This window comes from Mastigoproctus giganteus, chromosome 2 (genome assembly GCF_048544385.1).
Source record: "Mastigoproctus giganteus isolate SK-2022 chromosome 2, ASM4854438v1, whole genome shotgun sequence".
In the NCBI taxonomy this organism is placed as follows: Eukaryota; Metazoa; Arthropoda; class Arachnida; order Uropygi; family Thelyphonidae; genus Mastigoproctus; species Mastigoproctus giganteus.
Window position 1 is genome coordinate 175,886,155 of NC_143576.1, and position 18,170 is coordinate 175,904,324.

Sequence of the window (18,170 nt, forward strand, 5' to 3'; positions counted from 1 at the left end):
TTGGAAGAGGGCCAAAGTTCACCCCAGAATCGACACTTTTTCATGATTTTAATTGGAATTTTAAGTTTAATTTTAATACGTAAGTCGTTACCACATAATTATATATGTATGTAATGCAGAATATTTTATATGTACAAATATTTGATTATTAAATATTTTGACCGACATTTGTGCATCTTTTCACTACCGTCTTTCGCATCTTTATTATTGATTAGGAAATATCCTATGGCACCGACCGCAACTCACAAATACATATGTTACCTTATGGGAATGTGGTGCTCGCTTAGCGCGGATTCACTTGGCGCTCTGTTTTTCCGGAACAAATTATCAGTGTTAAGCGGGGGTCACTTGTATTTGGTAACCAGCTAATAGCGAATTTACAAACACTATAGGAACCTCACCCATAGTACTTCCTATCATTATTATTTAGAATGATGACAGAAAGTACTGTGGGAGAAGGTCATGTAATTTTATGTAAATATTTAAGAAACTCATACAACAGATATAACTTGACTTCTTTACTTATGTAAACTCTACAAGGAAGGGAATGAATCAGATTGGTCCACTTGATGTTGGTGGTTCGGCTGTTGATGATCCCTCTCAGACAGCTGACAAACTGAATGAGTATTTTGCATCTACATTCACACATGAAGAATTCTGTAAGGAAGGGGTAGACAGAAGTTTACTAAACTCTAACAGGGCGCTAAATGATTTTGTAATAACAGAGAGCAAAGTGGAGGAGAAATTGTTGAAGTTAAACATAAAAAAGGTACCTGGGGCAGATGGAATCTATCTAGTTATATTGAAGGAGGCAGCGAAGAAAGTAAGCAAACCCTTAGCCATAATTATGAGAGCATCCTTAAATTCAAGGGAGGTCCCCATGGACTGGAGATGTGCAAATGTATCCCCAAATCACAAAGGGGGGTTCAAAGGGTGACACAAATAATTATCGACCTGTTAGTTTAACTTCGGTTCCGGGGGAAAGAATGGACTCACTGGTTAAAGAAGTGATGCAAGACCACCTAGACCAGCAACAAGCGTTTCCCAAACGTTTTTAGTCATGGAACACTTTTCATCTCACAACTTATTCATGGAACACTTACAAAACACAAGTTTAGCAGGAGCCAAAGAACTGTTCGCTAATACAGTATTTTATTACATATGACGCACTGTGCATCAGGAGCATCTTTATTTCCAACACATGTAAAGTCGAAACTCAAATAACTGTCATTATACTTTCATTTTGGTCTTTTATTAGTTGGTTCCTGTTTTTCACTTAGGATTTTTGGGGAACGAAAGGCTGTGATTGTTTATCACTTTGAAGTGTGACAATATTTTGTTTGTTTTTCATTGACCACGGTTGCTCTACTGGAAGTACTTTGATTCTCGTTTTAAAGTTCCTTTTTTCAACTACACATCCATGGTCACATATTTTAATAATAATATTTCGAAATACTGATAATTATCAAAAAAAATTTATACAAGGAAGTGAGTTTAGTTATGATATTGGTTCACTTCCCAAATAGCGCATTAGATCACTACATTACTACTTTTTCTTAGATATCATTAACTCTATGCATACTTCTACAAAGCCTGCCAAAATAAAGTGTTCAGCGGCCTATTTGATTATTAGTCTATGCCAGTATATTAATAACTGGAAAAAAAAAAGTTAAAAATTATAATGATATAAAAGTGGTGTACACTGCAAATTTGCAAAATTTATTTATTTTATTATTATTTTTTAATTATTAATCACGATTTTTCAAGGAACACAGTTTGGGAAACGCTGACCTAGACAAGACTGCAGTAATAGTTCAGACACAGCATGGGTTTATTAAGGGGAAGTCTTGTCTGACCAATTTGATTGGATACTATGATGTGGTCACAAAGGAACTGGATGCAAAAAAAAATTTTGATATCATATACTTGGATTTCAGGAAAGCTTTTGATACTGTTGCACATTAGCATTAGCATTAGTAGAGGCATTTGATGCAAGAAAGCAAGCTTATGCAGCATCAGCCAAAAAAAAAAAAAAAAAAAATCCCACTTCCACTTCACCCCTCTGTTCGTTCAAAATACCTGTCCAGCTGAGCCTTAAACTTATTTAGGCTATCAACCTCCACCACAAGGGATGGAAGTCTGTTCCACCAACCAACCACCCGCTGGCTAAAGGCAAATTTCCGCACGTCTATCCTACATCTGTCTTTCCTCAATTTGAATTTATGCCCTCTCAGGTGATTTTTCTGAGCTAGAGGAAGAATCCCATCAGCATTGAGCATGCTTAAACCATTCAAGGCTTTATACACCTCTATCAGATCACCTCGCTGGTGCCTAGTCTCCAGACACTGTAATTTGCAAAACTTAAGCCTTTCTTCGTAAGAGCACCCCTTTGTTCCATTCACTAATCTTGTTGCCCTTCTCTGTACTCGTTCCAGCAGCTCTACATCCTTCTTGAAATGAGGTCTCCAGACCTGTATACAGTGCTCTAGGTGTGGCCTGAGCATCACCTTATACAATGGAATAATCACCTCCTTATCCCTGCTGGAAAAATTCCTGTATATCATTGACAATACTCCATGAGCTACTCTTGCAGCCCGTCTGCACTGCTCAGAGAACTTCATATCTGCCTGCACAACCACCCCCAAGTCCCTTTCATTCTCTACCACTGTCAGTGTAGTACCACAGAGTTGATACATTAGTTCTGTTTTCCATGTGTAGTACTTTACATTTATCAATGTTAAACTTCATTTGCCACCTCTCAGCCCATCTGCTCAACCTTTCCAGATCCTGTTGCAGCAGCACAGTGTCAGTAGTGTCCTTGACAACCCTGCCAACCTTTGTATCGTCTGCAAACTTGGACATTAAGCCCGACATACCATCATCAATATCATTTATAAATACAGAAAACAATAATGGACCCAACAGTGAGCCCTGAGGGACTCCACTAATAACGTCAGTCCACGATGAGCAGTGTCCATTGATTACCACTCTCTGTCTTCTCCCCCTCAACCACCCCTTTATCCATAGCAGCAATTTGCCTCCAATGTCACACTGCTCCAATTTGTGTAGCAGTCTTCCATGTGCAACAGTATCAAAAGCCTTTCTAAGATCCAAGTATATAATATCAAAGTTATTCCCTGCATCCAGTTCTTTTGTGACTGCATCATAGTATCCAATCAAGTTGGTCAGGCAAGACTTCCCCTTAACAAAACCATGCTGTGTCTGAGCTATAACTGAAGTCTTGTCTAAATGATCCTGCAGTGCTTCTTTAATCAGTGCCTCCATTAATTTTCCTGGAACAGAAGTTAAGCTCACAGGTCTATAATTACTTGTGTCAGCCTTTGATCCTCCTTTGTGAATTGGGGTCACATTTGCACATTTCCAGTCTATGGGTACCTCCCCTGTGTCCAAGGAAGCTCTCATAATTATGGCTAAGGGTTTGCTTACTTCCTTTGCTGCCTCCTTTAATATAACTGGATAGATCCCATCCACCCCGGGTGCCTTTCTTGTGTTTATCTTCAACAGTTTCTCCTCCACTTTACTCCCAGTTATTTCAAGATTCTGTAGCTTACTGCTAGAGTTGAATACACCTCTGGCATTCCCCTCGCTGAATAACTCCTCATGTGTGAATGTCGATGCAAAATATTCATTTAGTTTGTTAGCTACCTGAGCAGGATCAACACTTGACCCATCAATATCAAGTGGACCAATCTGATTCATCCCCTTCCTTCTAGAGTTTACATAAGTAAAGAACTCTTTGCTGTTTTTCTTTGCATCCCTTGCCAAGGATTTCTCGTAATCTGCCTTCGCCTGCCTAACCTCCTTTGTAACTTGGTTGCATATCAACTTGTATCTATCATAGGCTTCTGTGTCATGTGTTAATTTGTATGTATCCCATGCATTTTTCTTCTCTGCCATATGCCTCATTAGTTCATCTGACATCCATTTTGGCCTAAACCTTGAACAATATTTCTTAGTTTGTATGTAAAGCCTAGTAGCTTCCAAGATAAGTTCTTTGAATGCTTCCCATTTTGAATTTGCTGTTGGTAACATCATCAGTTGGTCCCACTGTATAGAATTTAAATACTGTCTCAGTCCATCGTAGTCGCCTTTACGGAAGCAATAACCCTTCCCTTTACCCCTAATGGTAGTTACCTCTTTGAGTAAATCCCACTTCAGCACACTGTGATCACTGCCACCTAGTGGTTCATTTATCTGCAGATTCTTAATGCATGAAGAATCACTGCTGATAATCAAATCAAGAGTATTACTCCCTCTAGTTGCCTCCCGAACATGCTGATGTAGAAAACAATCATCCAATAAATCCACAAAAGTCCTGCTAGTGTGTGAGTAACCAGCCCCCAAATTCCAGTCAATATCTGGGAAATTAAAATCTCCCATTATAAGACACTCTGATTTACTGGCCCACTCTATTTCCCTGTACAGTTCCTTATTATACTCATCAGAGTCGTTAGGCCTATAGCACACTCCTACTCTCAATTTTGATCTCCCAATGTTTATGTCACACCAAACTGACTCCACAATGCACTGTCCAGCGATGTCGACTGGCTTCACTTCCTTGGTTTTTATGTGTTTCTTAACTAATAACATAACCCCTCCTCCCTTCCTATCCTGTCTATCCTTTCTGTAGACGTTGTACTCCCCAAATTGCAGTTCTTCATCCCTTATATCTGTGTGACACCATGTCTCTGATATCCCAACAATATCTGCCTTCGATGTTTTGAGCAATACCTCAAATTCATCAAATTTATTTACTAAACTCCTAGCATTGGTGTACACGCAAATATACCTGCACCTGTTTCTATTCTTAGCTACCCTAACACAACCCATGTGTTTACTTGTACCGCAATGGCTCCCAGCAGTCTCTGAAATACCATGCATCTTGTTTTTCAGGCTTCTGCTCATTCTAATAGAAGCAGTGCAAGAATCTCTTTCACCTCTGCCAGTGGCTACTGTCAATCTATTGGTCTTTGTCTCCCCCCAAGCTAGCAGTTTTCCGACCCACCTAACACTGCCTCGATAGCATCAGCAAATATTCTTGCACCCTTTCTATTTAAGTGTATCCCATCCCTGTAGAAGCAATCTCTCCTGTTAACAAGTAAACACATGGAAGACTGCTGTACAAATTGGAGCAGTATAGCATTAAGGGCAAGTTGCTGCAATGTATAAATGGGGTGATTGAGTGGAAGACGGGCAGAGAGTGGTAATAAATTGACACTGCTCTATGTGGACTATATTATTAGTGGAATCCCCCCAGGTTCAGTGCTGGGCCCATTGTTGTTTTGTGTATTTATTAATGATGTTCAAGTTTGCAGATGCTACAAAAGTTGGCAGGGTTGTTAATGTTAGTAAAACAGTATGCTACTGCAACAGGATCTGGAGTTGCAGCATCTGGAGATTAGGCACCTGCAAGGTGATCTGATGAGGTGTACAAGGCCTTGAATGGTTTGAGCAGGCTCAGTGCTGATGGGATACTTCCACTTGCTGAGATTAAGAACTTGAGGGGGCATAGATTCAAATTGAGGAAAGACAGTTGTAGAATAGATATGCGGAAGTTTGGCTTTAGCCAGTGGGTAGTTGATTGTTGGAACAGGCTTCCATCTGTTGTGGTGGAAGTTGATAGCGTAAATAAATTTAAGGCTGAACTAGACAAACATTTGAAATGACCAGATGGGTGAAATGGGAAGGTTTTTTTTTTTTTTTTTTTTTCCCCTGATGCTCTATAACTTGCTTTCCTCATTATATGCCTCTACTAATGCTAATTGATCAATAAAAGGAAATGAACAGATAATCAAAACAAAATTCTTAATAATGGCAGCACTTTAATTATAGTTCTTAAATTTTAATCATTACCAGGCATGCTTGGTGAATTTCATTTTTAAAAAAATTTAATTTAAAAATTAAAATATCTGTCAGTGTGAATTTTCATATTCCTTCATTATTGGTTTGACTTTCAGTCTGCTTGTTTGTTATTGAAAAAGTTTGGCCACCATTAAAAAATAAAATAATACATCTATAAGGCTATCCTTGATTATTATGTGCAAATGTTGTGAAACAAGACTTTTACTGCAGCATATGCCTCTGTAGGTCAGGAGCGGGAGTGCAGTAGCACACGCTGCTTGGGTGGACTGGGGTTCAAGTCCCTAACTGCTAAATACAGTTGATCTGCCAACCCACACTGGACCAGCGTGGCAGATTATGGTCCATTTTCCTCAGCGTGAATTGTCGAGGAGGCTTCCATCCTGCAGTGAATTGATAATGATGCTTACCTTTATGACTGGCATCCAATTGTTAAAGCATGCAGGCTTTTCAAGTTTTTTTACGGTTTGTTGGGAGCAATGTTGGCTTTATTAATGGTTTTATTAATAAATTGGTTGGTTTTATTAATATAGCAATACGTTCGTCCCCACTTAGCAACAATGATTTTCTCCGAAGAGACTCAATTTTGAATAATAGAATCTATGATAGCTGCTCTTTATAAAAAGAAGCAACAGTGATAGACATATAAGTTAGTACAAATGTGTCATGTCTATATGCAGTAAATTAACCAAATTTATTATAGTGACATTGTTTCATTAGAATTGCATTCACGAGTTGCCTATTCGGTTATACTTTGAATAAGTAACGCTTCCCCAATAGAGAAGACGTTATTTATTCTCAGTGGATACCACCACCCAGGTGGTCGTTCCTGGGCTATTTGGCCCCTTCATCGGTGGGTGGACATGTAACCTGATGGTGTGACAGCTAACAACCTGCCCACCAATGAAGGAATATCCACATTGGTAGTATCCACTGAAAATAAGTAAAAATAGCTTCTCTATTGGGGAAGCGTTACTTATTCAAAGTATAACTGAATAGGCAACTCATTGTGAAGACATTCACAATATGAGATGTAATGAAATGATGCCACTATAATAACTTTGGTTATTATAGTGGCAACATTAAAGTGACAACAGTGTTGTCACTTTCATGAAGTGGCATTATGCTATTATAGTCATTTGATAATTTGATTAACTGAATGCAAATAGTAGTTTATATCAGTTGATATTAAAAAGTATATCTGTAATTATGTAATTGTAGTGTTTAATATAGGTGCACTAGACGGGTTGATAAAATTTTGAAAAAATCTTCAGAATTTTATTAATATATCACTATTATCCAAAAAATAATGTGTATGTGTGCATGTTGTATATATATGTCATTAATATGAAGTAAATTTATATATATATAATTATATGTATATTCATTTGTTACTTGAATTTTAAATACACAAAATTATGTAGTCAAGGTCATAGGTTAGTCAACCTTTGGTCTGTGGGACTTTACAGTAAAACAGAAGTTTTTTTTTTGCAATAAGCAACAATCCATTAACAGCAATGAGAGATACAGATATGCCCGTAACAACCTAATGTATACTTACATATGTTAAGTATGAGTGCATATTATTGTGTTTAAAAAGTTATTTATTTGCATATATAGTTGAATATTTTTTGTAGTCTGTGGCCTCTATCTGAAATATAAAAGTTGTCCATGGTTTCCTCCTCAAATATAAAAGTGAACCCCATCTGTCAAAGGTTGAAAAACACTGGCTCAAAATGCACGGTAATTTAGGGCTGCCACTGATCTAAATGCATTTCTATTTATGGACAGAAATAAATGTGAAATAGGGCAAAAATGGTTTGATAGGAGAAAAATATTCTATGCAAACCATTAAATGTTTACTATTCTTAGAAGAATTATAAACATCTAATTTTGTCCGTCGGAATGCGATAATAAAATTAATTTTATCTGTAATAAGTATTTATGTAAAGTTTGTGGTTTTTTTTTTTTTTTTTTTGAAACACAGAGGAGATAGGAAAAACATGTAAATTTTGTGAAAGGTGTAGATTCTGTTATGCACATTGTGTAATGTTGAAATCAAACCATGAATTTCATCATTGCACAGTACAACACATTACTAAAATTATCAGGTATAATCTCCTCAAGAAGTTTTTTCATCTTAGATTTTTAAAAACTTGGCATGTTCATGAATAAGCACCCTCTCTGGTTATTACAAATGTTCAACTAGTTATAGTAGACAAATCAATTATTGTTCAGTGGTACCAAATTAAGGTGATCAGCGTAGCAACCCTAGCTAATCTTTTATGAACACTCCCATTACCTTTATTATTGCATCTGCATTATTCCTTTAAGAAGAGTGAGTAACCATTATTTCATAAAAATCCAGAATCTTAATAGCACTTATTGCAAAATTCATGACAAACAGCAAAGAAAGCATATCAAAAGGATTAACATGGTAGATGACGTTAATATTTGTGGTTAATATTTGTAATATTTGTGGTGCTATTATTGATACAGTTAGTCCTTTTATTCCATGGAGGTATACCTTATCTCTGTATATTTATGACTGGCATTTTATACAAATAAATAAAAATAGTAATAATTAGGTGCCAATTGGCCATATATTTAATACTTATTCAAAATTTAAAGATGATTATAATTCTTTTATAGTGTTGCTTTTCGTACAACACCACAAGATAGCACAGGAGTAACCCATATTCTAGAACATCTTGCTCTTTGTGGGTCTCAGAAATTTCCTTGCCGAGATCCATTTTTTAAGATGCTAAACAGATCATTAGCGACATTTATGAATGCATTTACAGGTACAGTTATTCCATATTGTAATCTTATCTTTTATGAATAAGTAAATCTTATCTTATCTTTTATGATAGCCATCGCATCAGTATTTTAGTATTTGTAATATGATTATAATTTAAAATAGTCACTTATTTTAGATTGCTTTGAATTATAACTACAAAGTTATTTAAAGATTTTTTAATATTGTATAACAGTCTATATTTACAATCACTTGTACTACTTTCTTCCAGTGCTCTCCTTGGGATGGCTGTATCATGATTTTACCATTTTGTAACTGGAATTTGTTTGGGTTCATCTTCATTTTCTTATTTCCTTGGTGAAATTATCTGTAACAAACTGGGCAATTTCTTCATCTGATGAGGCTGTAATAACTTGTAGATCACTACCTATGTCCACCCAATCGTTAAAACTCCTATTCATCCATGTCTTCAGGCTTTTCAGTGTGATCAGTATCGTGACTTAGTTGACCATCATGAATAATTATTCTAGATTTTTTGTAACAATCAGAAACTTCGTTCCATGCATTTACTGTCATATGAAGTGCATCTAGAACGGTCTGCTTTGTAATATTGGATAATGTTTCCAAACCATCATATACTGACTGGATGATTCATAGCCTCATAGATTATAATTCTTTGATCTACAAATAGTCTTAAAGGTTTTGTTATCAACTGCTCAAAGGGTTGGATCAGTGACATTGATATTCAAAGGTAAAAATAGTAATTTCAATATTTTTGAAAGTTAATTTTGAATGAATTGGGCAGTTATCCAAAACTGGCCCAGTTTTTTTGTTTTTCTTACCTAATTGCAAATCCCATTTACAAAGATAATCTTCAAATAAAGAACCTGTCATCTGTGTCAACATTATTATGAATCTACTATTAATATGAATCCAGCGTGCTCTGGATTCATATTAATAGTAATAAATTATTGTGCCACAGAGCAAAAACGGAAAGAAAATGACAGGTTGCAGTAAAAATGTTTTACTCTGCAACCTTACATTAATGTATTTTTACTGCAACCTGTCATTTTCTTTCTGTTTTTGCTCTGTTGCACAATAATTTATTACTATTATTGATATATTCAACAGGCAGCTGTTTTATTCTGTACATCTAGGCAATTTACTCTTACCTGTAACTAACAGCTTCATGCTTGCTGGTAGCTGCTGTGACTCGTGAGTTCCCCAGTTTTTTATATCTCATGATCACATTCAGATTGCACTGTGGTGCCAGTCACATTTTTTTTTGTCTGCTGAATCAAGGGTTTACTGGGTTTTTTAACTGGTATAGCTCTTTATCACACCACATGGCAAATATTAATGCACATCAGAAATATCTGATGTGCATTAATTGTTATTAATGATTAAAAATCTGAAATTTTTTATACCTTTCTAAATGTAGTCAAAGTTTTATTCAAGATGTTTTGAAAGTGAAAAATTATTGTTTACTTGCAATTAAAAATTCAAAGAACCTGTTAGCTTCTGCACTTATATTTACTGGATTTTTCTTTCCTTCAACATAATAGTTTTGCTTTCATCTCATAAGCAACACATTGCTCACCCTTGTAATTAGAAATTGGTGCATTGGCTGACATGTGGTGGAAATATCTACTGTGGAAAGTAATTCCTTTTTTGTTTTATTTTCAAGTTTTGTAAAGAATATGGTTTTTTTTTTTGTCTTTATGATTATTGTTATATTATTATTATTGATATAAAATGGTGTCTTGCTTCAATTATTATTATTTTTTATCTGTTTATTCCTTTATTTGTGTGACAAAACACATATATACACAAACATAAGTTTGAAATTTCATGCTCCTAATGGTTCTCCAAACTGGAAAGTGTTAATTTTGGATGGAAGCATTAATGGAAATGGTAGCATTGGTTTTATGATTATATTATATGACTAACTTTTTCTGTTTTTTTTCAGCAGAACTAATTTATTTTGCATTTTTAAAATGAACATGTTAAAAAAAAGCACAGCATATTTAAATATTTGAAATTTTTTTATTAAAAATTTAAAAAATATGTGCAATTGTTACTTATTGCAGTCCATTAAGAAAATAAGAAATATTGGATTAAGAAATATAAGAAGTTTTAAGATGTAGATCTTACAAATATAATAGAAATATCTATTTAGCTAAAATAAATCCAGGAAGGGCAATGGAAAGGGAGTATTAATTTTAATGTAAATAAGGTTAAAGTTTGAAGAAACACTGGATTTGGGGATGGGAAAGTTAGAGACGTATATGTTAAATAGCGGCTAAATGGAAACAATTAATTTCAAGTAATATAGAAAGCAAACATGGACAGCGCAAGGGAAGGGGGTGCCATTTGAGAACAGGAGTGAAAGTGTTGCTGAGGGCAAGAACAATAGAACCGTGAAATGGGATTACAAAGCGTCTCTTTTGATCTAAGCCACCGTTAGGAAGTAAACAAGAAATGAGCGGGTATCCAGTATTTGCATAAAAAGAAAACGGCGTCAGTATGGCTAATATTTTGGCAAGTTGGCCATATTTAGCAGAGAAGGTGTGAACACGAAAGGAGTGTTTTGGAGGTGACCAGCAAGCATGAAAAGGTCATATTGCCGTATGAAAAAAAGATAAAATTTCTGGAGAAGGGTTGGTTTGTGTGCTAGGGAGAGGCTGTGGCGAGTTGTTTTAGCAAATAGGAAGGAAAGAAAAATTAAACAGTATGGGGATTGGTTGGAGTCCTTGGGGGAGGCATTCCAAACTTGAGGGGAAAAGAAAAGTTCGGTGGGGGAGAATAATTAAACAAGTGCCCACTCTGTATCTGACTTCTGTGTGGTCTAAAGGAAAAAAGTCGTGTGTTTGCAGGTTGAAGTAGAAGTAGATTTTTTGGTGGCCAGAGTTCACATCTCGTAGTAGCAAGATGAAGAAGAAAAGGGGGGAAAAAAATGCGAGAGAAAGAAAGCCTGGTGCGGCATCGGAAGGCAGTGATAAAGTTTAAGGTTAAGGTAAACGTGCAAGAAAGACAGCCTGGTCTGGCATCGGAGGACAGTGATAGAATGATTGGTGTCCCTAGCAACAAAATCGCAAGATTTACCTCCGAAGTTTTGTCGTGTAAGAGCCTACACTTGTGTCTAGGGTCCAGCCCATTGAGAAATGCCCAGTTGTGCAGATATGTGAGCCAAGAAAAGAAGGAAAGTCTGTCCTCCACTAAGGAAAGCAGAGTGCCCAAGAAGTGGAAGAAAGCCTGTCCTCCACTAAGGAAAGCAGAGTGCCCAAGAAATGGAAGAAAGCCTGTCTATTATTATTATTATTAATGGCCATATGGTACAAGGAAGCCTGAGGCTTATGCTGCACCAGCCAAAAAAAAAAAAAAAAATTCCCAAGTTTTACCCCCTGAGAGAGAGAGAGAGAAGTAGAAAGGAATCACCAAGAAAGAGAAGAATGATGATATCCAGCTCAGGACCCTGGGTTTGCCAAGCCCATACTCACTAGATGTGAGCCCCCGGGGTACCGTGAAGGAAGCCTAAACACAAGGAAATTGGAAGTAGCAGCCAATTCAGAACGTAAGTCTGTTCCTGTTTTTTTTTTTTTTTTTTTTTTTTTTGAACCCTGACTCGTGGACTCATAATCTAAACTGTAAGAAATTGATTGATAGTTCTTCCTAACGAAAATTAAATTTGGAATAGGTAAGTTAGTTACTAAGGTTGAGATAATTTGTTATGAATGTTAATGATTATGAAATAATATAACGGTGGTACAGGGGTAATAAAAAGAAAGTAATAGTATAAAAGAATTAGTAAAGAAATTATATTTATAGGGTAGTACTGTAAGGTTGTGTTAACCTATATCATTAAATTAGGCCTGGTGCCAACACAAGATAACATACCAGATGAGGTGTAAAGAGAAAGAAATTTTATTAATAGAGAAACCTCATGAGTAAAGGGGATGACTAAGATGGTAACTAGAGAGTAACTAAGGTAGAATGAGTGATTTAGGTGAACATTATTGAAGTAAGAGAACATCAGTTGCAATACATTTCATGTGTTAAAGGCTAGAAACAAATATACAAAAAAGAGTAATAAGAGTTGAAATGAGTTTTACTGATGTAAGTGATAAAACTTGGTAATGTTTTATCACTTACATGATTGAGTAATCATCGAGGATTCATATTAACTGACGCAAACTGATGTTAATAATCTGTAAATTGAGAATAGTTGATGAGAGAGAGGTAGTGTATTGTACTGTAGTATGGTTCAAATATATAGAAATTGGTATGCATGTACATATGTAGTTTGTTTTTTTTATGTAATTGCTGTATATAATATTCATTAAAGGTTTGTAAATTTATTGAAAAAAGATGTCTTTAATGTTCTGCTAACACCTGCTTTACACACTCTAGAATTTTCTGTGAATTGCAGTCAGATTTCAGTAGGGTGGAAGTCAAAACACAACAAAAACAAAAGACAAGTAATAACAATTATTTATTACCCTCCCCCCACAAAGTATTGGATATAACAAATATTGGTACACTGCAAGTATATATCTCTCTCTCTCTCTCTTTCTCTCTCTCTCTCAAAAATTTTAGATGTTCACTATCTTTTTTTTTCTGCAGGTACTTGGGCTTGGGCTGCCCCCAGGGTACAGAATTATTTGCTGGTACCACTGGTCTAGCACTTCCTCCAATGGGTATGTTTTTTGTCCACCCCCTCCCCCCATTGTTAGGGTAGTAAGAGCTGCAGAACAGAGATTTTCGAGGTCGGCCACAGTACATGCATAATCGTGATCCACCTCCTCGTAGTGTAGATGGTCACTGGGCAGGCTTTCCATGTAGCAAAGTGGTCAGAAACAACTAAACACCACATTGCACAAACATAACATTACACCCATTTCTGGCCTTTTACAGAGATCTGTATTCTTCACAGTGTACCAAAGCAGAGTTGAACTGGCATTTGGGTGCTTCTCTACATAAGAAACTAAACATGTCTACATGGTATACTTCAAGCAAAATTTTAAAAAATCAGAAAATTTTTAGCAAAACACAAAGTTGGGCACCTATTGGCAAATCTGTATTAAAAGTTTTCTGATTTCTGAAAGTTGGTTGTTTGATGGGCACATTCTGTACAGCTTGTTCCAGATCTAACTGCTGTCTTGAATGAGGCCAACTATGATTACTTCTCACTATTAGTAAATCCCATTCTTGGAAATGCAGTAAATGCCAATAAAAACACCCTATTTGGGATGTTGATGCTGCAAAAATTGATGGCTGTAGCATTCCTTGGTATGCACTGCACACAAAGTGTATATACTTGGCTGATGCGATTGTACTTACTCTGTCTTTCTGCAGAAACTCAGTGCCCCAGTAACTGAATGGTCTGCTGTGATGTTTTCTGTAAGGTGATTTGCAGTGTGACTTGTGCACTTATCTTAACAAGCAGCACATTATTGCTCAGAATACATTGATTCATTTGGAATAATTGAAAATACTTATATGAAACAAAATATTTTGTAAAAATTAGTATGCGTGGCAAGGAATTCAGCTAACTTTTTTTGTTTTAGAAACTTCAGCAAAAATCAGCACACTATCTTTGTGAAAAACTATAATTACACACCGAAGGGTCGCACGAGTAATTACAGACCAGTTAGTTTAACTTCTGTTCTGGGTAAAATAATGGAGTCACTGGTTAAAGATGCATTGCAGGATCATCTAGACAAGACTGCAGCAATAATTCAGACACAGCATGGGTTTGTTAAGGGAAAGTCTTGTCTGACAAATTTGATAGGATATTATGATGTGGTTACAAAAGAACTGGATGCAAAAAATAATTTTGATATCATATATTTGGATTTCAGAAAAGCTTTTGACACTGTTGCGCATGGAAGACTATTGTACAAATTGGAGCAGAATGGTATTAAGGGTAAGTTGCTACAATGGATAAAAGGATGGTTAAGTGGGAGAAGACAGAGGGTGGTAATCAATGGGTGCTGCTCTTCGTGGACTAATGTTTTTAGTAGAGTCCCACAGGGTTCAGTGTTAGGTCCACTGTTGTTTTGTATATTTATCAATGATATTGATGAAGGTATATCAGGCTTAATGTCGAAGTTTGCAGATGATACAAAGGTTGACAGGGATGTTAATGATAGTAATGGCAGTGTGCTACTGCAACAGGATCTAGATAATTTGGGCAGATGGGCTAAGAAGTGGCAACTGAAGTTTAACCTTGACAAATGCAAAGTACTGCATATGGGTAGAAGTAACCCCAGAGAAACGTACCAACTGTGTGGTATTACACTTAACGTGGTAGAAAATGAAAAAGACCTGGGAGTAATTGTGCAGTCAGATATGAAGTTTTCTGAGCAATGCAGACAGGCTGCCAGGGCAGGTCATGGGGTTTTGTCAATGATATATAGGACTTTTGCTAGCAGTGAGAAGGAGGTAATTGTCCCTCTGTATAAGGCAATGGTCAGGCCATGCCTTGAATACTGCATACAGGTCTGGAGGCCTCATTTTAGGAAGGATGTAGATTTACTTGAGCATGTACAGAGAAGGGCAACAAGATTGGTGAGGGGAATGAAGGGATCCTCTTACCAAGAGAGGCTTAAGTTCTCCAAATTGCAGCAGCTGGAGACTAGGCACCTGCGTGGTGATCTGATTGAGGTGTATAAGGCCCTGAATGGGTTGAGCACGCTGAATTCTGATGGGATCCTTCCACTTGTTCAGATTATGAATCTAAGGGGGCATAAATTCAAATTAAGAAAAGACAGATGTAGAATAGATGTGCGGAAATTTGCCTTTAGCCAGCGGGTGGTTAATTGCTGGAACAAACTTCCATCTGTCGTTGTGGAAGTTGACAGGTTAAATAAATTTAAGGAGGAACTGGACAGGCATTTGGAGGGAATGGTGTGATTTTTTTTTTTTTTTTTGGCTGATGCTGCATAAGCTCATACATTTGCTTTCTTGCATCACATGCACTACTACTACTATTATTTGTTTGGTTCCAGTAATGTAAATGACAAAAGTCCAAGATTGTACAGTATGATAACAGTGAATTAAGTTCAAAAATGCAGCGAGAATTTTTTTTTATTTGTAAGTAGTTTTTTGTAGAATATCCACGTAAAATGTCTGCCTCAATTTATGAATCAGTCTATATATTAAGAATTATGATGTTGGGTTGGGGAAATAAATTAAGGGTGAAATATAAAATAGAACTTCAATTTACATTTTGGAAGTCATATAGGACCAGATGAGATTGAAACCACAATGAATTTGTTAGATATGTGATATGAATTTTGAAAACTGTTCAATTAATTTAGTAACAAAAAAAATCTTGCTTTAATTTTATAATGTAGTTTCTGCTCCGAATAGCAAAATATAAGCACTTATACATTTACTGTTACTTGTGTACTTTGTAAACAAAATTTTCTTTCATTTTACCTTCTAGGTAATGATTATACCATGTATCCATTTTCAACCCAGAATCTTAAAGATTTTAAAAATCTGCTTTGTATATATTTAGATGCTGTTTTTAATCCCTCTTTACAATACATGGATTTCAGGTAATTTTTAAATTATGTAGTTTGCTAAGTGGAGTTTGAAATTTTCTGAAAAGTTTGATTGTTCTGCAAATATTGTAGTTCTCCTCTCAGGAGAAGACACTTGATGTGATTAGCATTGCTCTGGTATTGTACTGGTTCATTACACTAGCAGGCAGTTAAGTTTTAATTTCCCATGGAAATCTGTTCAAAAGTATTTTTCACTATGCATTTGCTTTTGTTCAATATCGTCATTATTTCTTCCTCGTTTTTTAAGGGTTGTTTATCTAAATTTTACCATCTACATCCAAGAAGAGTAATAAGTATCAGTTCCAAGCTTGAAGTAACTAATTAACTAATCAAATTATTAGAGTAAGAGGTGTAATATGATAAGAAAAGAAAGTTTATTCTAAAACAGGGCAACAGTATTTTTTTATAAAGTTAAAAAAATCAATTCAATGAAATACAATTTTTTTTTTTCTTTTTTTTTTTTCTTCAATATGGGTAGTAGCTTTAAACTGATGGAACTGTTTCCTTTTAAATATAAAATCATTAATCTTGTTATACATTTGTTAAAATCCTAAAATTGTCTTTAAAAAAATTGCCTTACCTTTGACATTTACTGGGCATAGGGCTGGATTTTTACAGGAACTGGCCTAAGCCATTTCATTTTAAAAGGCCCTAAAATATGCAGTTATAAAATTTTTATTCTCATGGAAGGAAATGGGCATGCCTCTTTGGATAGTGAGATTCCAAGTCATGGCTTATTTTGATTTATGCCAAAATGTAATCCTGACATCAATTCATTTTTCACAACTGCTATCAAATAGAAATTTTTACCATAATTTTAGCTAGGTGTAAGATTTACACCAAGCTAACACAGCATGCTTTAAAGTCTGATCAATTAGAACTACAAATTGCTTTTCTTAGCTTTTTCATAAAATTCATTCACTGGATTAATTACTCCACAAGCTTGGGATTAATACCTCTTGTCCTTCTAGAAAGTAAGCATTTGATACTTCCAGGTAAACATCAAAATTTCAAGCAAAAGCAAAGCAAGCACAAAGTGAAATAACTTTTGAGTAGGTGTTTGTGGAAAAGTGACAGATCTTCAGAACTTAACTACCTACTAGTTTAATAAACTGGTCTGTTGCCAGAGCAATATTAATGTCAAGTTTCTTCTCCTAAGAGGAGGACTGTAGTAGCAGTGTATTATTTAATATTCATTCAAAATGTTTAAAAAAATTAGTACAAAAAAAGATAAATTATATGACTTCATCCATTCTGTACTAAACTTGATTTTATGCTCTGACTTGTAATATAATCAGTTATGGTACAAATGAATTATACAAAGATAAATCAAAAAGTAATTACAATATTTATAGATTAAAAGCATTTATTTTATTTCATATTGAATAATAAACATCTTGTAACTGTGTATTTTAACAAACTTTAAAGTTGTTCTCTTGTGTGGCATAAATAGTTTATAAAAATGGCAGCTCCATTACAAGATTGCACCAAAACTGAGCAGCTCTCAATTTTCCTTTTTTATATTCAAGGCATATATACCTTTTAGAAATCAGTAGAAGAATTGATAAGCAGTATGGCAAAGCATGTAATGGAGAAAGAAAAATTTATGAATGGGTGAAAATTCTTAAAAGTAGACATAAGTCTAGAAATTTTTCAAAGCATGCTGTTGGCAAAACCTTCATTGTGGATTATAACATTGCAAGTTTTTGACTAAGAACAAAAAAAAAATGAAAGCTGAGTTTGTCATGGTTTCAAGAGATAAGGAAAGAAATGATCAATTGAATGTAGACACCCAATGCTATGTCCCAAAAAAGTGCAATTTCAGTGGCCTACAGTTAGAGTTTTACTCAATTTTTTGGCTCATTTGCATATATATATTTTTTTTTTATGTAAACCCCAAACACGAGAGGTATTAGAACCTATAGTACTTAGTACCATGCTTGGGTTGGAGGTTGAGAAGA

General features: G+C 35.4%; 1 protein-coding gene across 4 annotated transcripts in view; it reads left to right on the top strand.

Moving 5' to 3' along the window:
- Positions 1-18,170, top strand: part of LOC150089770 (presequence protease, mitochondrial) — a 284,476-nt gene that overhangs the window by 58,384 nt on the left and 207,922 nt on the right. For all 4 annotated transcript variants that reach the window (XM_090389648.1, XM_090389649.1, XM_090389650.1 and 1 more), the window contains exons 4-5: positions 8,533-8,684; positions 16,089-16,203. In XM_090389648.1, the coding sequence (XP_090245774.1) occupies positions 8,533-8,684; positions 16,089-16,203 (267 nt within the window). The remainder of the gene's footprint in view (positions 1-8,532; positions 8,685-16,088; positions 16,204-18,170) is intronic.